The 22,797-nt window shown below is 40.5% G+C and overlaps 1 protein-coding gene across 1 annotated transcript in view; it reads right to left on the reverse strand.

Moving 5' to 3' along the window:
* TPD52L1 (TPD52 like 1) overlaps positions 1–22,797 on the reverse strand; it is a 101,694-nt gene that overhangs the window by 17,286 nt on the left and 61,611 nt on the right. Inside the window, exon 3 of the mRNA XM_014586029.1 lies at positions 15,235–15,383. Coding sequence (XP_014441515.1) covers positions 15,235–15,383 — 149 coding nt within the window. The remainder of the gene's footprint in view (positions 1–15,234; positions 15,384–22,797) is intronic.

The following is a 22,797-nucleotide window of genomic DNA, read 5'->3' on the forward strand; positions in this document are numbered from 1 at the left end:
TATATTCTGGATGGGAAATCACATTTTGTATGCTGTGATGATACTTAGGGAAAGAATGTAAATTAAGTTACAAAAAAAAAAGTTTCAGAAAAAAAAAAATCCATTCGATGACCGCAGTAAGATATATAGCCCCAGCTAGGTGCTACTTTATAGAATGCCTAAAGTTAGACTTGTTTTCATGGGAATGTATCTATCAGCTGTGTTTGCTATGAAAATATTTAGATTAATTAATATCTTTAGTAATTCAATAAAAAAATGGGGGGAAAACAGTATAGAAAGTGAACATAGATTCCAGAGACAGTGTGGGAGGAGAGTGGGAGATGGCAGAGGGTAAGAGACAGGGAATCAAGGATGGGGGGGGCGAAAGCAAAACATACAGGAAACAAGAAATGGAAAATTATTTGCTGACAATAACATGTTTGTTGATGTGCTTGATTGAGACAATATACAGTGTACTCTGGATGGAAAATCTCATTTTGTATGCTGTAATGATGTACAGTAAATGAATGTAAACAAATAAGTTTAAATAAAAAAAAAACACAAAAAAAGAATTGCTCCCTTTCACAGTTTGGTGACAACTGACTGACTGCTATTCTTCAGAAGGAAAGTTAGTCCATTAAATCGAATTCAGGATGAATATACATATACACATGCAGATCTGAATGTGCAGATCATTCATCACAAAAATGGACTGCTCAGAGTAGAGAGTGCATTAATAAGAGCATTAATTCTACAAAGAAAGACTTGTCAGTGAGATCTCTGGTTGCCAGAGATAACAGAGAAATAGGAAAATGAAGGTTTTCTTTCTTTTTTTTTTTTTGGAGAGGTTTTTGCTGTAGGTCACGTGTGCTTGCCAGAAAGACAGAGAAAGACAGAGAGACAGAAAGCAAGAAATCACCCCCCAGAGGGGATGGAAACGTCGCAATCCCTTCTCCTCCATTCTCCTCTTGGGATCTTGGGCACGCACGCACACGCACACGCACCCGGCGTGAGTTTAAGCCACCGGGTCTAGGACTCGAACCGTGGTCGACTACATGGGAGTCCAGCGACATAGACATTACAGTAACTGCTGGTTCCAGGAAAATGTAGGTTTTCAAGAGAAATTTAAACTTACACTGGTGCTGTAGGTAAAATTAACCAGAAAAAGGTCAACATATAACTCAATATTTAACTTATTTTTTTATTATTTATAGTTGGGTATAAAATGGTACATATTTTGAATATAGAGTTTTTTTTTTTTTTCAAAACAATTTTAGGACTCTAGAAATACTATAACTCATGTATAAGCCTATGTCCCCACCAGACAGTGACTTCTTCAGGGCAAGGAAGCCCTGACAGAGTGATACTGAAGAAACCCAGGAAATGTTAAGACAAGTGGGCTGGTGACATCATGGGAGATCTGCTGATTTTGAACTGGGAGCAGTGGCAATAGAAACAGAGAAGTAAAGTGGGTTACAGAGATAAAAGCAACAGATGTGACAGATTACAAGCGACAAATAAGAATAAGACAAACAGATTGTCTTAAGGATTTGGGCATAGACACAGGAAGGGCAGGGGTACTGGCCCCAGAGCTAAGAGATTGCTAAGAGTTCATTAATGAAGTAGGAAATACAAGGTACATGACTTGAGGGAATAAAAAGACATTAGCAAAATTTTGTACAGATTATTTTAAAAACCTTATTTTTATAAAGTATAGGTTGTCTTCTTCCAATTTATGCTGCTCCCAGGCAAGTTTCCCAAAGTCAGCTGAAGCCCATAACACTTGCGTGCCCACGGTTCCTGAGAAGACTTTGCATCTAGTTGTGTAGGAATTTCCCTTATTGCCCTAGCCTTTCCATGTTCCACAAGTCATCTCACCCTAAATACAATATCAGACACTCGCAGATGCTTTAAAACATGTCCTTTGGTCTTCCCCAGGACTGAAATCACTTTATTAATATGATATTCTATTACTCCCTTGCTGTTAACAGGATGGAGTCAATAATGCAATCAGTACCATATAATATTTATTTCCACATGCCTATTTCTCAGGAAGTTATAAAAACTTTACGTTATCTAGAGTGTAAAACCAAATTTTACAGAGAGGTCATTTCCCCAAATTATGGAAAAACAAAGCAGAATAGGGTCAGAGAAGAGTCTGGTGATCAGAGGTAATTAGTGTCTCTGGGGAGGGAGTGTACATACAATGGGAAGCTGGATCCCAGAAGGCACTGGGTCAAGCAGCAAAAATGGAAAGTGATGAGTGGATGAAATGAAGAAATTTTAGAAAATCTGCCTAATTCTTTCTGAACAGGTTCAAAATATCTGCTTACTCAAATTATAATTTTGTTTTGCTATCAGGCAGGTGCACTTGTCAGAAAGAGAGAGAAAGACAGACAGACAGACAGAGAGAGAGAGAAAGTGATAAATCATCCTGCACCCGGGGGGATGGCCATGCCACAATCGCTTCTCCTTCATTCTCCTTTCAGGATTTTGGGGACGCTTGCACATGTGGCCAGCTTGTTTTTCAAGTTGCTGAATCTGGGACTTGAACAGCACAACTGGCTGTGTGGGATCCAGTCACTTTAACCACCATGGAATCTGTTAGCTCCCTGGAATTACAATTTTATTTTTATATTTTACTACATAATTTTAGGTTTTAATTTTGGAAAAAAAAAAACATTTTTTGACCATATGTACTTACGGACTTTCAGGAAGGTTACACATGAAATAAAATATTATTTAGCTTATCATTAATGATTAGGCATTGAAATAGCACTAAATGTTAAAGGCCAGAAATAAAAACATCGATCATGATTGTAAGAGTTTAGTGAAATGGCATGTGTTAAGAATTCTTCAGAAGAAACATACTACGACAGAGATTCCCAAAGCAGGTCCTGAGCCCCTGGGTTAATGAGGCTCAGAAATGGTCTTTGTAAGTAAGATGTAAGTGTGGCGATATCAGCCTTTAAAAACAGAGGACTTATTTACAAATAATGAAAAAATCTGGAAGTCCCATCTCAGTCATATTTTTAGGATATTGATGAAGTTTTCACAATGTAGTAACTGGTCTGTGAAACTAGATTTCAGAAAAGTGCATTTAAAAAATAGAATCTATAGGGACTAGCAGTTAATGTAATGGCTATGTCGCTGGACTCCCATGTAGTTGACCGCGGTTCAGGTCCCAGACCCAGTGGCTTGAAACTCAGGCCGAGCGCGTGTGCATGCGTGCCCAAGATTCTGAGAGGAGAATGGAGGAGAAGGGACTGCGGTGTGGCCATCCCCTCGAGGAGTGATTTCTCGCTTTCTGTCTCTCTGTCTCTCTCTCTCTCTCTGTCTGGCGAGTGCACGCACACTACAGCAAGAAAAAAGAAAAAAGAATCTATACATTTTGGAAGTAAGGAAAGTGTAATATTATATGCAGATAAAACATGGCCTTGCACTATGGACTGGGATATAGAATTAAGCCCAACTGAGGACTCTTTCTATTGACATCACAATTCTGAAAAATATAAAGAACACCTTTTTTTCATCCGTACAAAAGATTTTAATGTATTTTGGTAAGGAAATATCAATAGAATAATCCATGAAATGCCTCAGATAGGAGAACCTTATATTTCTTTTCATCATCCAAATCCAATCCATTAGAAAACCATTTGTTCATTTCAACTTTCAAGGTGGATCTGGAGGACTGACCTGTAGCTCAGAGGTTAAGCACAGAGCAATTTGACCTGGATCCCACACAGTCTTGACTGTGGTTTCAGTCCCAGCCCCACCAACGTGAGAAACGCCCAGGTGTGTGTGATTGTATGCTCAAAATCCTCATGGATACAGAAGTGAGGAAAAAAAACAGACACCACTGGGAATGAGGATGTTTTCTCTTTCTCTCAGTGGTGATGGCTTAAGCTGTCTGGTAATTAACATTTTTTCTTTTTTTTTTTTTTTAAATTTGCCAGAGGAAACATGCGCACCAGAGGGAGTTGGAGAGGAAGAACCCCTCATGGGGCATGATCACTTCGCAATCCTTTCTCCTCCATTCTTTCATCCTTTAGGTATTTGGGCACTCACACTCACATGCACAGTGTGTTTACTTTTTCTTTTTCTTTGAGAGGTTTTTGCCTTAGGGCACGAGCTCTCACTGGAGAGAGAGACAGACACAGTGAGAGAGAAAGTGAGAAATCATCCCACAGGGGGGATAGCCATGCCACAGTCCCTTCTCCTCCCAGGATCTTGGGCACAAACACACACGTGCCTAGTGTTATTTTCTTTCTTTCTTTCTTTCTTTCTTTCTTTCTTTCTTTCTTTCTTTCTTTCTTTCTTCTTTCTTTCTTTGTTTCAGGAATTATTCTTTTAAACTTTATTTATTTATTTATTTTAATTTGACCAGAGAGGGACAGTGTGTGTGTGTGTGTGTGTGTGTGTGTGTGTGTGTGTGTGTGAGAGGGGAGAGAGAGAGAGAGAAAGTAAGAAAGCAAGCTGCCAGGCCTGAGACTCAAACTGAGATGGCCATGTGGGAGTCCAGCATCCTTAACCACCATGCCACCTGTGGGCTCCCCTCCCCCTGCATTTTCTTCAAGCCACTGGGTCTGGGACTCAAACCACAGTCAGCCATATGGGAGTCCAACAATGAAACCACTATGCCATCTGCTGGCCCCACCCCAGTGTGCTTTTTGAGCCACTGGGTCTGACACTCAAATCATGCAGTCAGCCATATGGATCCAGCCATCTTACCCAACACCATGTGTTGGCTTCCTCTGGTAATTTTTTTTTTTAATTTTTAATAAAAAAAATCAAGAATTGATTTTCTCACCATCTACACTGCTTGAAACGTTAGTTAAACATCACTTCCCTAAGCTTTGGCAGTAGTCTCCTAACTAATCTCCCCTCTTGAACATTCACCTCTTTACAGTCCCTTCTTAAAACAGCAGCCAGAGGAATCCATTACAATAGTAAGTCAGAACATGCCAATCTTCTGCTCAAACCCTGCCCTGGTCCTCTGAGTGGGAAGCCAAAGTCCAGGAGGAGGGCCTTAGGAAGGCCCTGCACGACTTAGTCCCTTACCCATCTCTCATCTCATCTTGTTTGCACACTGTGTTGCAGATATCCTGCCCTCCTTCCGCTCCTGGGAAGCCCCTGACTGCAGCTGCCCTCAGGTTCACTGCTCTGCTGCTCTCCTTTGTGGTGCCATCAAGTTTGGCAAGGAAAAGGTTGCTGAACTGTGTCCCACTTTGAAGAATTCGTAAGACCTAAGCCTGCAGCATCACCATCAGCAAGACTGTAAAAGCCACATTTTTAGGTCTGATCAGGATCATGAGTCCCTGGGGCCTTGGTCAAGTGAGTGCCAGCAAAACAGAGCTGAGCTCTGGGAGGAAAGGAGGTATTCAGGAAACCAGAGAAGATAGCCTATTGGACATCTACCAGGCACTGACTCTGAATGGCCTGAGAGGTGACTGGAGGCAAAAGTAAAGCATTCTGCGATATCTGTGGCCTCTTCATGAGGCTGGGATGAGCCATTAGTTAGAGAATTCCTTCTTGCATTGGTCTGCATTTCCTCAGGAATTTCTTAGAACAGACTGAATATTTAATTTCCTTTCAAGCTTTTCCATATAGTTTAACTTATGTATTGAGAATGCTTTGAAGTTTGAGATAAGAGGTGACTTTTGAACACTTGCATGTTGAATGTGTGACATTCTATATTTGATGGCTTAATTTAAAACAGCTAACTAGAGAAGTATCTATTGTAAGTAATAAGTTACACTGTTAGCTACACTGTACTTTCAACAAATTTCTTTTTCTTCTTTTTTAGGTTTTTGTCATAAAGTGAGTGTGCTTGCTAGAGAGAGAAAGAAAAACAAAGAGAGGGGAAAATAAATTACCACCCATACCCCAGGGGGCGGTGGGGGGGATGGCCATACCACAAACCCTTCTCCCCCTTCTCCTTTCAGGGTTTTGGGCGTGCATACACATATGACCGGTGTGATTTTCAAGCTACTGGGTCCAGGACTTGAACCATGGTTAACCATGCGGGAGTCCACCACACCACCAGCTGGGCCATTACAAATTTCCACAGCAAAATGGGAGGTGGGCAGATACAGGGATCTGACTGCTTCAGTGTGATATTAACTTACAAATTTCTATAGCAAAATGGGAGGTGGGCAGATAACAGGGATCTGACTGCTTCAGTGTGATATTAATGATATTTATGTCCCCAGCATGAAAAAATGCAACTTTATTTGTAGATGGTATTTCAAAGTTAAAATTCAGCCATATGGATAGTGCTAAATAAAAATCACTGGAAGCCATTGTTTTGAACTCAGCTTCTGTTCTATTAGGCTCCAACAGACCAGACTAACATGGAGTCACTCCTGCTAAAATTTCACATTATCAAACTGAAATTTTAATGAAGCTAGTAGATCCCCAAATAGATCAGATTTTCCTGAAAACAGGAGATTCCAGTTAACCTTAGTCAGTAATATAAGGGAATTCAACTTTTGCACATCTCATGGTTTTCTTAAGAAAGCACACCTGAAGTATCTCAAGATGTTACCTGAACTCATTAAACTTTTGTCTTATGAACATCCTTATTGCCCAAACACATCCCTCCTTTACCTTCCATCAGGCACACCTCTTAGTTATAACCTTCAAATGTTTCAGTTAAAACCACGCGCCAGCTTCACTGTCTCCACACTTTACTTAAGATCAAGCAAAGTGACTCCAGGTGACCATGAGGTTGTCCTGCTGCTCTTCCCAGAATTTGGCCAATCACAGCCGTTAAAACTGTTTGCTTCTCCCCCTCCCACTGTCCCCATTCAATACTTTTGCCTTTCAATCATTCTGAAATCTGGGAGGCCCTGGCACACATTGTTTGGGGAACGTGGATTTTCTGTTGCCCAGGAGATTGCCCTAGCCCTGGCCCAAATACATTTTTCTGCATTACTTACTTTGCCTTAGCCTTCCTTTCTAGGTTGACAATAATTTGATGCAGTGTTAAATATAGCCTTTGGGATTCCTTATTTCTTAGAATTATTTCATGTAAAATCTAAAAGGCACTAGAGCACTATCCCTTCTCACAGAAGATGAAGCCGAGGCCTAGCAGGGTTATGTGACTTCAGTGACAGAGGTAGGGCTATGATCGAGTCCAGCATGTCTGCCCTCCATTAGAATGACCTGTTGCCTTGTACATGACAGACATTTACATATGAGTTAGGTCAGCTCTCTATTGCTACAGTATTCATAAAGAGAAATGATGTACTACATTTCAAGAATTATAAAGAATTAAAATGTGAACACTTCTTTTTTTTTTTTTTTTTTTTTTTTTTTTTTTTTTTGTAAGATAAAAACTTTTTTTTTTTTTTTTGCTATAGGACATGTCTGCTTGCCAGCCAGAGAGAGACAGAGAGACAGAAAGTGAGAAATCACCCCCCCCCAGGGGGGAAGGCCATGCCACAATCTCTTCTCCTCTATTCTCCTCTCGGGATCTTGGGCACGCATGCACACGCGCCTGGCGTGAATTTTAAGCCACTGGGTCTGGGACTCGAACTGTGGTCAACAACATGGGAGTCCAGTGACATAGCCATTATGCTAACTGCTGGTCCCAGGATGCACACTATTTTTTTTTTCACATTTTTAGACCTCTTCCATAGGTTAATCATTACATTTCTTGAAACAATTAGTAGCCAATTTACATGCATTATTTAGAACTAATAATTGAGAAAAATTGATTTTGAGAGCATAAGCAATGAGAGAAGGTTATTTGTGAGAGTTGTTTCCAAGAATAAAGTAACCAGGGACCATTGGACTCAGAGCATTACTCGCATCACTGTCTAAGTAAATGGTGCTTTGGGAGTTGTGTATTGCATAGTTGTGTACTGCACACATAACCTTATGCTGTGTCCTAATGGAATTTCTTTTTTCCTAGAAGACAAGTGCACTTGACAGAGGGAGATCAGGTTAGCGGGGTGGGGTGTGGTGAAGAAAGCACCTCCTGTGAGGAATGATCACAGCACAATCCCTTCTCCATTTCTTCCTATTTTGGGGATTTTGAGCATGCACACACACGTGCCTGGCATGTTTCTCAAGCTGGTAAGTCTGGAACTCAAACTGCATGGTCAGCCATGTGGGATCCGGCTGCCTTAGCCACCAGGGCACAGAGCCAACCAATGTCCTGATGGAATTTGATCTTACAATCGAATAAGAAATATATTTCCCATCCAGAAGCTAAGAGTCTGAGTCTTAAAAAAAAGACTCTGCTATACTTAAAATTGTTTTTCAACCCTGTCATAAAACACTATGTTCAATATCTTCAAATAATGGAAATTAACTTAAATACTAATTTTCTGATTGACTTGATAACCTTGTAATTTAAATGGAAACAGTATTTACCATTTTAGATTACCAGCATCTCTTATTTGAAGCTAAATGCAGTTTACACCACTGCTGACTTATTTAACTGATACGGAGGAACAATGTATTTTCAGTAAAAGTAGAAATGTTATGATATCTTCAAGTTGCCATCAATTGTCGTCAAATGGAAAGAAAGTTGGAAGGACATATATATCTCAGGAAATATGAGTTCTGTCCTCTCCTCTGAGCTCCCATAACCCCCTTTGCTCAGCTCTACTAATTTTTTCTCATGTTGCAATTATGGTTTTTGATGTGTCCCTGTGGTCTGCCTAAACTTCTTGAGGGCCATATCTTGTTATTCAACATTGTATCTCCAATGCCTGAGTCAACCAGAGGAGATCCAGATGTAGGCCAAACGAAGTCCAGTTCAATTCCCAGCTTTCAGCTAAAGGTGCAGAGTCAGGCGTTTCTAGTGTGAAGTTCCTAAATTCTGGAGAAGATGAACTGAGGCTTTAATGGGAGTAGAGGATATTTTGCTCTTGTGCGCTCTAAAGCCGTTCCAGCAAATAGGCGCTTTGGAGGGACCTGCACTTCTCAACAAGGCTCAAATTCAGGCTAGGGCTGACCTTTTCCTTGGAAAAGGCTTAATTAACCATGATGGCAATAGCAGCTAATATTTATTAAGTAGTCTTATGCACTGAGTTAATTAATATTGTTTATAGAAAAGGTTTTTTTATTTGTTTATTTTGAATACAAAGAAGGAACTTCCTAATTTTCAATGAAGGTCATTAGGAAAATGGTTTTGACCTATGGAAACTCAGTTTGACTAGAATGGATAGCATTTTATTTTTTTTGAGAGGTTTTTGCTATAGGGTGCATGTGCTCGCCAGACAGACAGAGAGAGACAGAGATAGAAAGCGAGAAATCACCCCCTCCCCCCGCCGGGGGGATGGCCACTCCGCAATCCCTTCTCCATTCTCCTCTCAGGATCTTGGGCATGCACGCACATGCGCCCGGCGTGAGTTTAAGCCACTGGGTCTGGGACACACACCGTGGTCGACTACATGGGAGTCCGGCGACATAGCCATTATGCTAACTGCTGGTCCCTAGAATGGATAGCATTTAACAGTGAGGACAAATTAGCTACTGGGCCAGCAAACCACAGAGGATTTTCAGTAATATGGGGTAAGGACCTTTACAAGTTAAATACAAAGAATTCTATTGACTTCCCATGCAGATTCCTCTTCTCAGGTCTTACTCATTTGAAAATCTGTATTAATAATCGAAAGGTGAAAGATGGCATTTTCTACACGTTTTACTTAAAAATTTTTTTCTACAGGAAACTAGAAGAATAAAAAACGTCATCTGTCTTTTTATAAGAAGTCATTTCACAGCAATAATATGTTATATTCTGTTATGAGATTTTTAAGGACAGCATTCCATTAATGGTTACCTATGTAACATTTCATCAGAGACACAGAAAGCATTTACAAATATTTTCTTCCAAAGGCTCCCTAAACATGTTATCAAAATGTAAATTTACCACTTGATTCTAGGGGAAAAAAAAATAAAAACAACCTACTCCCTGCCTTGTATAATAAGATGAAAGTCTAAAGGTGAGAAACCGAACAACGGTGAGAGCGACGGGATCTGTATGTCTTTTTAAATGAAATCTCTGATCTTCACTGTCACTTCTGAACTCCACGGTGCTGTAACAGGTGGCTCATAAAAGGAGATGATAATCATTCCTGACCATAATGGTCTGGAAGTCTTAGAAGCACAAAATCAAAGAGTAAATGAATCATAACCTAAGTTTCACTTTTCAAGCACTGCATTTTTGAAATTCTGAATGTTAGGCTTTTACTCCTTTTCATATACGATGAAGTTTTTAAGCTTTTCAGAAAGATGGAATGGTTTTAATTCCTTTCCAAAACCTCCCCTCGCAGGCCTAGCATTTGGTCTGTGGCACAACTCAGAGGTGTTTATTAATTGGGAGGGTTTCATGAATAAGCAAAGTGAAACACTTCTTAAATAAATGATGCCTTAGCCCACGATATGTTATATTTTCTGTTTCCCACTTCTACTTACAGAAGAGATTCCTTTTCTCCTTCTTCACCCCAAGGTCACCCATCTCCCCCGTGCTTCCCTTAGGCCTATAGACAACATAAAAAGGCAGCAGCAAACAGAAAGTGGAAGGCTGTTTTTGCATGTTCTCTAATTCTTTCAAATCTAGGCAGGTAAAAATCTTCCAAGAACAGCAGCAACAACAAACCTTGGGCACAGGCGATCCCTTGACCTGCTCTGTATTCCTGGACTCTTTCTGTAAAGGAGATCATTTCGATCTGCCGTGCAATTATTCCTACTCATCAGATCCTATTCCTATTTGAATCCTACTGCAGACTAAAATGTGCCAAGATCTTTCATTAACATACCATAGATTTTTCTTTTCATTATAAATCAAACTAAATAGGTCATGACGGCTTAATCAGTATGCAAAGTATTGCCTCTGGGAATCAAACACATCCTCTGACAGCTGAAATTCTTTTTAGTGCTTTGAAATCTAATTCAACCCAACCTCACCCAACCGTAGCTTATCGTTCCCTTACATCAAATCTTTCATCATATGAGGTGCAGATCTTGTCCTGGAATGGGTGCCATGAACAGTAACAAAGTCAGAATTCAATTAATTAAGGGAGGAAAAAGAGTTTGTTCTCGCTCCCCTCAAAATATAACTAAGACCTTCCCCCTTCCCTCAGCAGCCAAGGGTGAAAGAAAGAGCTCTTCCCACAATTATACGATTGACAGATGCCTCTTCCTTCTTAAGAAAACGATGGATTCTTCCCTACAAAGGAAAATTCACTGAATTCTTTCTTTAAAATCCTGATCCTCTATTTATTAAATAGTCTCAGAGGAAAACTCACCTAGTCCTACAGTATTCAATCACATCTCCACGCAGATGACTCCCAGATGTCCATCTCTACCTTTAACTTTCCTCTCAGCTGCCCTCTCCGCATGTGAACCTGATTGTTTATCGGGCATTCTAGATTTCACACAGCCCAACAGGATTCTTGGGTTCTCCCCTCTAGACTTGATTCTCGGTCTTTCCCACAATGTGAATTAGTCATTGCTGCATGCCTACAAAGTGTCAGACATTCCTACGTGCTTCACAAATAGTAACTCATTGGATTCTCATTGCCTTTGAGGTACGTACTAACACAATTGCATTTCACAGATACAGTGGACTTAGATTTCAATCCATGCAATGAGTCTCTAGCCTATGAGAGTAACTACAATGCCATGGCACTAATCAAAACCAGTACTACCCCAGTAGCCCAAGTCAAAGAACTGAGCCCCCCTTGGTACCCCTGTTTCCCTCATTGTACACCTTAACCCATTGGGAATCCTGTTGGCCTTATCCAATCCTATACCCTCTCTGTCCACAATTATCTCACACCATCATTGCCCACTAGAACTGTTGTGCTGATCTCATAAACAATTAGTTCCAAGTTTCCACTCATGTTCCTCCACAATCTTTATGACTCCATGTAATCAGTGTAACCTTTTTAAAAGGTGTATCAGAGCAGGTCAGTTCCTGTTTCAAACCCTCCAATGGCATCCAAAGCCCTTGGAATAACCTCCTCACTCTTCTTCAAGGCCTGGGAGGCCTCGTGGACTCTGACTTAATCTGCTTTCCCTATGATCTAGAAATGACTGATTTCCTTTGGCCCCTGAAACTACAAAGCTAGTTCTCATACCAGGGGCTGTGTGGGAAGTTTTCCTTTGCCTTAAAGCTCCCTCCAGATCACCACAGGTCTCAGCTCACAGGAGCCTCCTTTAATCCTGCCCTGGGACCCGATCAAAGCAGCTTCTATCCTCTCCAGCACTTTCCCTAGGCTTGTTTCAACATAGCACTTCCTGATAGTTCTTCATTCATTTATTTCATTGTTTGCTTTTTTTGTTATTTTCCCTTTCAACATTCAAACAGATTAAGAACCTTGCCCATCTTTGTTGAACCCCATTATCCTGAGGACTTAAATTAGTGACCTCCTCCTCACCAGGTAATAATGCCTAATAGTAGACACTCACTAATATTTGTTGGACAAATGAACTGTCACCTTTAATGTCTTGCTACTGCCTGTGGATAAAGAGTAATTTTATAAACAGATGCCACAAGGCCCTGTGTGAAGCCACCTCTGCCACTTCTCAATGATGCTAATTAACTAAATGCTTTTCTTCTGCCTGGTCCTTCTCTGGGCTGTTCTTCCCCTGGGAGGCTCCTCCTGACCCTCCTGCTTGGATTCTGACTCACCCTTCAAACCTTTGTGTCAACATCCCCTGACCTACGAAACCCTCTCCCGAGAGATCCCAGGCAAGGGCCACTCTACCTTCCCACAATACCTTGTGCTTCCCTTCGCATTACTTTTTACACTTATCATTTAGCTTGTGGGGGGAAAAAAAAGGAAAGAAAGGAAAGAAAACAGAATTCAGGGATCAGCAGCTGACGTAACGACTCTGTAGCTGGACTCCCACGTAGTTGACTGCGCTTCAAGTCCCGGACTGGTGGCTTAAAATCACACTGGGCGTGTGTGTATGCCCAAGATCCCGAGAGGAGAATGGAGGAGAAGGGATTGCGGTGTGGCCATTCCCCCCGGGGGGTGATTTCTTGCTGTCTCTCTGTCTCTCTGTCTTTCTGGTGAGTGTACACGCCCTAGAGCAAAAACAGAACAAAACAAAACAAAAACAAAAAATACTCTCAAACAAACAAACAAACAAAAAACAAAACAAAACAAAAAACCAGAATTCTGTCTTTCTGACCAGAATCAAAGATCCACAACCCTGGGAATAAACCTGCTCTATTTATCCAGCCAAAAGCTTTACACTGTGTAGGCTGCTTGGACACAAAAACAATTGCTTTTCAAATATGAGTAAACACAATACATATTCTGTTCTGTGCAAAGAGACCAGAAGCTTTGAATTTACCTATTTTAGTTCCACATCCTGAGTGGAATATGAGTCTCCCCACTCCTCCTGTTTAAGACGCAGGGCAAACTTGATGCATCCAGTCCCCAGACATTCCCTACTCCCTTTTAGCAACAGAATTACCAGAATTTCTCTATGCCTCATATGAAGGCCAAGCAGAAAGATCTTTCCTTTTTTTAGACTCCCTAACAATGTTTAGATCAGTATGACATGAAGTCTCTAGACCTGGGTTAAATACCAAGGCAACCAGGGCCACTCACTGGTATAGGCCACCAAAATGTGAAGACAGATTCCAAAACTGCTGACAGATAAGCTAATGTAATTTATGCCTAAAATCCAGCTAGCCTTTTGAGGGGATTGTTCACACAGGGCATTGTAATATATCTTTTAAAAATTGCTGCGTATCAATCTGTAATTCTTATGTTTCCATAAGGACACCCTCAGTCTGGAAAATGCCAGTTTGGCTTCTGGAGATAAACTGATGGGTTTGCCTACTCCATCCTGTCCTACTCAAATGTGCCCTGAGTCTGTCTGGGTAGGCCTTTAGGGTGCACAAGCAGAAAGGTGTATGGGACTGCCAAGCCATTTTATGGGGTAGAGGCACGTTGTCCATGGAGACTATGAGACCATATTGCAAGACTTCAGGCTCCTTTTCGATCAAACTCTGCAAAGGGCATCTTCTTAAAGAAATGAAAGACCTCACACTTTCATGTGTAGGAACCAGCAGGCCAAGTTGGCTTCTGCAAAACTTCAATAATTGCTGTTGACCACTGGTATTCCTTCCTACTACCAGGCCTCTCCCCATGACTAGGAGAAAAGCACCACAAGAAGAAAAAATGGATTTCAACTTGAGAATGCAATTCTTTTACCTTCCAGTGGGTAATACCAAAGAAGAAAATGCTTAACCCCAGACCAAAAATCTCTTAATGGTCGAATTTGGGTCTAAAGCTGGGGCTAGGACTAGGAAGCTCTTCTATTTCTCCATCAAGCCCTAACCTATTATCCTCTATACAATCACATCACATATCTGTGAACCTTTTCCCCTCTACTACAAGACTCCTTTGCAGGCAAAATGTTTTAATTATTAGAAAAGTACCACCATAATTATAGTCCATGTAACTTAAAAAATAATCCAGCGAAAGCACTGTGTTGGTCTAAACCCAACTCTAAGTATTCCCTAGAGTAGTGAAGGATGAAAAATACATGCCAAAACATGAGAGGTACAAGATTTTTTAAAAACTCAATTACCAACAAATCAATGCTAAAACAACTATTCTGAGGAAAAAAATATCTCCCCATTTATCATTTTTGTGAGGAAAAAAAATATAGGTATTTAAACAAATATTTAAAAGCATATAATAAAGACAAAAGGTTTAAACATAAGACCCCATAAAAGTAATCTTAAGTGAAAGTGTTGTTTTGTTTTTTTGTTTTGTTTTAATTTGCCAGAGGGTGTGTGTGCTTGCCAGCAAGAGACAGAGACAGTGACAGAGAGAGAGAGAGGGAGACAATACTCCCTGATTGGATGTGGTCATGCCACATCTCCTCCATTTCCCCATCCTGTTGAGATCTGGAGCACACACACATACCTAATGGGCTTTTCAAGAAACAAGGACCAGGACTAATACTATGGTCAGCCATGTAAGATGTGGCTTCCTTAATCATTAGGTCTCAAGGCTAGCCCAAAAAATAGTTCTCATGAATGAAGTTTTATTTTGTGGAACTACTTTTAAAAAGTCTTCTTCACATGCAATTATTTAATGATTATCCACATTTCTTTATTTCGCTTCTAAAGAACATATTTTTCTAGCTACAAAAATCAAGAAGGCCTTGAAGGGGGGGAAAAAAAAAAAAGAAAGAAAAACAAAACAGAAGAGTGGTGAGCTAGCAGGCCAAGTCAGTTTTTAGAAGTTCTGTTAACATCCTACTCACGCGGTTGTAGTTTGCATGTCGTGCCAGCTTTTGCTGAAGTTCTGTTTCAGTTCATTCATCAGGTTCATGCCGAGTTTTTGTTTTATCTCAACCAGATGCCTTTCTTTTGCTGACAAAACTTGTCGTAATGTTGTAATTTCGTCTTCCAGCTACAGGGACGAGAGAAAACAGCAAGGAAAAATGTCAGACTAGCCAAAAGGTACATCTCCAAGTTCTCAGTGTGCCAGAGCAGCCTCCGAATCCTCCTAGTCACCCAGTTCCATGCTCGGCTGCACTAAACACACCCTATAGAATTGATAGTCTACTCTAATATTTAAAAATAGAAATAGATTTTTTGGGTCCAGCCACCATAGCATGTGCTAGTAGACATTGATATTCAGTGGGCAGAGGACACACGTGAGGCCTGGGTTCAATTCCTGGCCCATTCTAAAAAGTCAGGGGCAACGGTGCACACATGTAGTCCCAGCTACTCAGGGGACTGAAACAGGAAGATCACAACATGAGAAATAACCAAAAAAAGAAATAGACTTTTAAGCTTTAATAATTATCAAAATAATCAGTATTCACCATAAAAACTTCAGATTGTATAGTAAAGTATAAACAAGTAGATAAACAATAATACGTGATCTACTAGAAAATAGTCACCATTTACTTTTTGGTTTCGAACCTTCTCAATGTCTTTTTAAGTAATATGTTCATGCAATTTTTAAAGAAAAATGAGTTTTGTGTTGTACATGCTCTTTTATAAAATAATGCCTTTCCAAGTGTCACTAGTCACGGTTCCTTGTTTATTTTTTGCCAACCACACATGTCAGGCATGCATTTGGCAGATATTGTAGTTTTGCCAATCTGCAAAGCTTTAAGAAAAAAGAACAAGGGAGTGGAGGATGTATGCAAGTGAATGATTTGCGTTGCTTTTCTTACAAGCTTGTATTGAGATATAATTTACGTATAAGAGACTGCACATATTTAGAGTGTACAACCTGCAGGTTTTGACATGTGTATCCACTCATAAGCCAGCATCACCATCAAAGCAGTAACTATATATGTCCAGTTGTTGTTGTTCTTTTGTTTTGTTTTGTTTTCCCAAATTGCCCGAGTATACATGCATTTGCCAGAGAAAGACAGGGAGACAGAGACAGAAAGGAGAGGGAGAAAGCATCTCCCAGTGGGTGTGGTCACACCACAGTCCCTTCTCCTCCATTTCTTCTCTCGAGATTTTGGGCATGCATATGTATGTGCTCAGAGGGTTTTATAAGCTGCTAGGGCTGGGATTCAAAACTCACACTTAGTCATACGGGATTCAGCTCCCTCCCTTTTTTTTTTTTTTTTTTTTTTTTTTTGGAGAGGTTTTTGCTATAGGGCGCTAGAGCTCACCAGAAAGACAGAGAGAGACAGAGAGACAGAAGGTGAAAATCACACCCCTCCCCGGGGGTGGGGGGGGGATGGCCACATGGCCACGCCGCAATTTCTTCTCCTCCATTCTCCTCTCAGGATCTTGGGCATGCACGCACACGCACCCAGTGTGAGTTTAAGCCACCGGGTCCAGGATTCAAACCACGGTTGACTACATGGGAGTCCAGCGACATAGTCATGACGCCAACTGCTGGTCCCAAGGATTCAGCTCCCTTAATTCCGAAGCCATGGAGCTGGCCCCCTAGTTGCGCTTTGTAATCTCTTCCTCTCCCTTCCTCTCTCTCCAACCCCTACCATCACTAGGTTTCTACTGGGCTTTTTTCACTAGAGTGCATTTTTTTCACTAGTTTGCATTTCCTAGATTTTTATATAAATTGAATTATACAGTATATACTTATTTTTTGCCCGGTTTCTCTCACGTGGCATAATTATTTAAGATTAGTCCATGTTCCCACATTACCAATGGTTCTTCCCTTTTCATTGCAGAACAGTATTCCATTGTGTGGCTATAGTATATATGCTAACTATTCACCTATTAAAGGCCATGTGGGTTTGACTAATGCAAGAAAAATCGTTATGGTCATTTATGTACAAGGCTTTCCCATGCTGCAGAAAAGCATATCTCTTCAGCTTTATGAAACTGCTCCTGCAAATGGAATGTCTAACAAAGGAGGTCTGTAAAATAACCAGATTTTAGAGAGTACTGTAATAGTTTGTGAAAATAAGCCTGAATCTCCATGAAGTCTTTCGTTGTAATTGGTTGTCATACTTTATGACATACTGTACTGCCAATGGCGCTTAAGTTTCTTTCTTTGTTTTCTGAAAAGTATGATACTATGACTTTTCTTTGTTGAACCAGAAAAGAATCTTTAATACCCCCTTAGTATTTCACATGAGCAGAGATAATGAAAGCCTACCATTTTAGTGAAATTTTTATTTAAAAAAAAAAAAAAAACACAGCTGTGTCTCATTTACATTCAGTGTCACTCTACCGACCACAAACTGCATCTCTCTCTCTGTAACCTTGCAAATGTGTTCTTTGGGTCACCAGAGACATGGCTGCTAGAAAAGGAGCTCAAGAGAGATGTCTGCCTTTGCAAAAAAATAGCCTTCGTACTAGCACAAGGAAAGTTTTGCCCCCGTGGTAAACAGAGAGGAATAGTCATGAAGCGTCACATGTACAAATATGAGGGATCTCAAAAAAAGTTCATGAAAACGCATATTATGAAAAAGCTAAGCATGAATTTCCACATTGTTTTTCCACCAAAATAAACACACGCTAATTACATTTTCCACACATTTTTTTTAAAAGTCTCTTTCATAATTGTTTAAACAACACAGGCAGAAATACTGAATCAAAAACATCTTAAATATCACAGTTGGAGATCACAACATTTGGGTTTTTTCATATCAGCAGAATGCCCTGCCGATTTAACATTATCCCTTTTTTTTTTTTTTAAACTGTTCATGGAACATTTCTTGAAAGTGCATGAAAATCTTTCTGAAATCTAAAGTGAATTACACAACTCATAAACATGGTATAATCAATAGATCCATGTCTTTTCTGACGAGCAACAGGCCAGTGTAAAGACATACACTGATAACAGCAAAAAATGCAAAAGATCTACAGGCAGGGACCATCAAGGACATCCATTTAGTCTCTCCATGAATGAGAACACACTGCCTTTTTTTTTTTTTTCCTAGAGATTTTTGCTATTAACGAGAACACAATGCCTTTTTTTTTTTTTTTCCTAGAGATTTTTGCTATAGAGATGTACACTCACCAGAGAAACAGAAAGTGAGAAATCCCACCCCACCACCGAAGGGATGGCCATGCCACAGTCCCTTCTCCTGCATTCTCCTCTTGGGATTTTGGGCACTCACACACGTGCCCAGTAGGAGTTTTAGGGTGGCAGCTCTGGGACTCGAATTGTGGTCGACTGTTGTGGGAATTGTGGGAATCCAGCAACACAACCAATTCCCCATCTGCTGGTCCCTCCTCACTCCTTCTAACGCCTATTTTTATTGAGTTATTATATCTAGAGGGTATTAGCAATATTTGATTGTCATACAGTAATAATGTGAAGTACTAATGGCAACATTTCATCTTTTCCAAATGCTAAGACACAGATTAGCTGGAAATGTGGTGAAGGTGACTGGATCTTAAAGGACGACTTAATAGCTCAAGTCCTGGAGCTGCTGGCTTGAAAAACACACCAGGAACATGTACATGTGTGCTCAACATCCTGAAAGGTGGGAGAAATGGAGGAGAAGTTATTGCAGCAAGATCATCTTCTATGGGGGTGCTTTCTCACTTTCCCTCTCTCTCTCTCTGTCTCTGGTGAGTGCACAGGCTCACTAGCAAATTAAAAACAAAAAACCCACAAAGTCAGGGTACATTATGGAATGCTAAGCTTTGTAAAATTAAAGTGGAAGTGAAATGATGGTAGCGCACGACTACTGGGTAAGTTTATTTAAAAATAGAGACAAAGAGGGAAACAAACAAACAAACAACAGATGTGGAAAGACCTCAGAAAAGACATCAGGAGCAGCTGGTAATAGATAATGAGAAGAGGGGCCAGACAGTGGCCTGGCAGTAATGGAAAGCTCTGCATGGACAACCACACAGGTGCTGGGTTCACATCCAGGGGCATGCCCAGAGTAGGTTGAAGCTGGGGATGGATTGTGGCATGAAAAGCATAAAGACCCTATTGGGGTACTTGTGTGTCTTTCTTTCTCTTTCTGTGTGTCTCTCACTTATGGAATAAAAAAAAGAAATAAACTTTAAAAAAAAAGGCTATTAGAACAAATATCTGAAATAAAATATATACCTCCTTATATACTGTTCAGGTTTGTTAAAAAGCATATTCTGTTTTTGGCATTTATGAATATAAATATTTGTTGAAGTTGTAAAATAATTCAAACTAATTATAAATTATATTAATAGAGGTATTATTGGCCTCACATTCGATGAACTTTATATAGACATAAGTTTATTTATTCTGTGAGAGAGAGTGAGAGAGACAGAGTTAAGAGTAGAGGGAGAGAGAAAAAGAGAGACAAGAACCCCTAACGAAGTCTTTATCCTGCAATCCATCCCTAGTCTTACATGGCCCGAATCATGAGTATGCACACGTGTATCCAACATATTCAGAGTCCTGGGATAAGAACACAGGACCTTTTTCATGTGGATCAAGATGTGTTACTGCTGTGCTAAAAGTTCCTTAAGGAACTTTCAAGAACGCACATATTGCATCATTGCAATGATACATTAAAAGATCAAATTGTTACAAAAAAATTTTCCCTTTATGTAAAATGCAGAATTTGTCCAAGATGTAACCCTTTTGGAATTTATTGGAATTTTATTTTATGTCTCCTACCAAAAGGAGAAGTCTACCTATTGCCAAGACTTGATAAGCACACAAAAATACATTGGCTGTGTGGGTGGATAAAGTGTGACATCATCCGAAGGCCAAGGGCATCCTCATGGAAACATTAATAGCAAAATAGTGTAGGACACTTCAAGGGAAAGGAATAGAAGAAGAGATCAAGAGAAGGAGACCAGCATAGCCAGAGGCAGTAGGAAGATACACGGGAGCAGGCAGCAGAGTGAGCCAAAGAGAAGTATGGTCCCCTGACATACCCCTTTTTGGCAAAGCAACCAGAAGAAAGAAGTCCTTGTACTCATTGTCTTGCTTTGGATCATGGCCATAACTGAGTGCCTAACACAAAAGTGTTCATCTAATAGGCTGGCCTCTGAGGTGTCTTGGTACCTAAGTGAATAGCAGACCCAATAGGATCCCCCCTCAGTCACACAGAGGAGTCTTTATCACCACGGGCCCAGGAAGAATGTTTGCAGAGAGCTGAGAGACAGGAGCTGCAGGATGTCTCAGTTCTTCATAAGGCCCTGGTGAACGCTGAGATGCTCCATTTGTTTCTATTATAATTAATTCCTAGCAATGGAATTAAAGTCTATCATTGAATGCATCAATGATGTGAAAGAACCTGATTTACTCATGTGTGTGTGTTTATGTGTGTATGTGTGTGAGTGTGTGTGTGCGTGCATACACTTCTAAGAGGATGGGAAAAGAAAACCTCTAAAAGAATGAGCATAGGGCCAGTCAGTGGTATGACCGCTTAGGCAGCTCTATCCCACATGGTCGACTACACAGTTCAGGTCCTGGACCTGGTAACTTGAAAAACACACCAGGCATGTGTGCATGTATGCCCCAAATCTTGAGAGGAGAATGAAGGAGAAGGAACTACAGTGTGATATCTCCCCTGGTGGGTGCTTTCTCTCTTTTCCTGCCTCTCTAGTGAAAGCATGTGACCCATAGCAAACAGATAAATAACTAAAAGCAGAGGTGGCCTGTGTGAAGAGGGAAGAAATGAAAATGTGAGGAGGAAAAACTGTGGAAATACACTTCCTTTCCTTTTCACTGTGCCTGAGACAGACAGCTGTGCCCACAGCCTCTGGGAGCCATGGTGCTGTCTGTGGTACTTTTTTATTTTTAAAGAATTATTTTATTTAACTTTATTTATTATTATTATCATTATTATTTTCCAGTTTGATCAGAGAGAGACAGAGAAAGAGAGAGGAAGTGAGAAAGCAAGCCACCAGGTCCGAGACTTGAACCATGGTTGACCATGTGGGAGTCCAGCGCCTTTAACCACCATGCCACTTGCCGGCCCCCTGTGGTACTTTCTAATCTCTAAAGAGCCCAGAAATCAGAGACAGGAAGCACTAAAGGGCTCTGCATTCTGAAGGATGAAAACATGAATCCCAGTAACTTGAACACAATAACAAAAAGGTCTGTTGTTATTTTCAGAAGTCAGGTTTAAAAAGTCTTAGGAGTAAAATGTGCTAGAAGCTTCTAACTGTGGCCAAACAAGAAAGGAGTTACTGAAGACACTGGTAGCTTCTTATATTTATGGAGCATCCATTTAAAACCAGTCCTTCCCTTTTATTTTGATTGGAAAAGAATTTTGCTCATTGTTGACTATTTAGAAAATATAGAATGCACAAAAAGAAACAAACATTGTGTGTGCGTGCATACACTTCTAAGAGGATGGGAAAAGAAAACCTCTAAAGGAATGAGCATAGGGCCAGTCAGTGGTATGACCGCTTAGGCAGCTCTATCCCACATGGTTGACTACACAGTTCAGGTCCTGGACCTGGTAGCTTGAAAAACACACCAGGCATGTGTGCATGTATGCCCCAAATCTTGAGAGGAGAATGAAGGAGAAGGAACTGCAGTGTGATATCTCCATATACACATGGCTATACATTCCAGTACACTGAACCCAGCAAAACCAAGCATTTTATAGCAGTCGGTCTGTTACTGAGGTTGTGTCTGATCTTATACTAGGACTATCATAAAACGGAGGCGTTAACTTTTAGCTTATCAACAGTGGACACCAGTTCACAGAACACAGCTTTTGGACATTGCAGTTGACATGAACAGGTCATGAAGCATTTCGGGATCTAAAATACGAGGCTAGTCCTTTATCCAGTAAGGTGAGTTGAATCTACGTACTCTGGTATGTGTGGCCGACCAGTGACCAGACAGACCCAGCTGCAGACCCAGGATAGCTGACTTGAGGCATTGTGCTGGCTGGCATCACTTCTGGCTGTACCAGAGGAAGAGTTGCTTATTTATTTATTTATTATTTATTTTAAGAGAGATTTTTGCTATAGGGCACGTGTACTCACTGGAAAGCCAAAGAGAGACAGAGAGACAGAAAGTGAGAAATCACCCCCCAGGGTGGATGAACACACTGCAATCCTTTCCCCTCCATTCTCCTCTTGGGATTTTGGGCACACACACACGCACAGTATGAGCTTTATGCTTCCAGGTCTGGAACTCAAATCACAATCACTATGTCGGAGTCCAGCGATGCAGCCATTATGCCATCTGCTGATCCCTTTGTTCTTTTATTTTAAAGTAAAATTATCTTAGAATGTGTCTTATAAAAAGTATTTGAATGCTCTTTTTAAAAATAGTAAATATAATTTATTACTTTATTTTATTTGCTAGAAAGCATGTGTGCTTACCAGAAAGAGACAGAGACAGAGGTTTCAAGAAAGCATTCTCCAGTGGAGCATGGTCATGTCACAATCCCTTCTCCATTTCCCTATCCTGCTGA

The sequence above is a fragment of the Tupaia chinensis genome, unplaced genomic scaffold (assembly GCF_000334495.1).
Source record: "Tupaia chinensis unplaced genomic scaffold, TupChi_1.0 Scaffold000106_1, whole genome shotgun sequence".
NCBI classification, from domain to species: domain Eukaryota; kingdom Metazoa; phylum Chordata; class Mammalia; order Scandentia; family Tupaiidae; genus Tupaia; species Tupaia belangeri.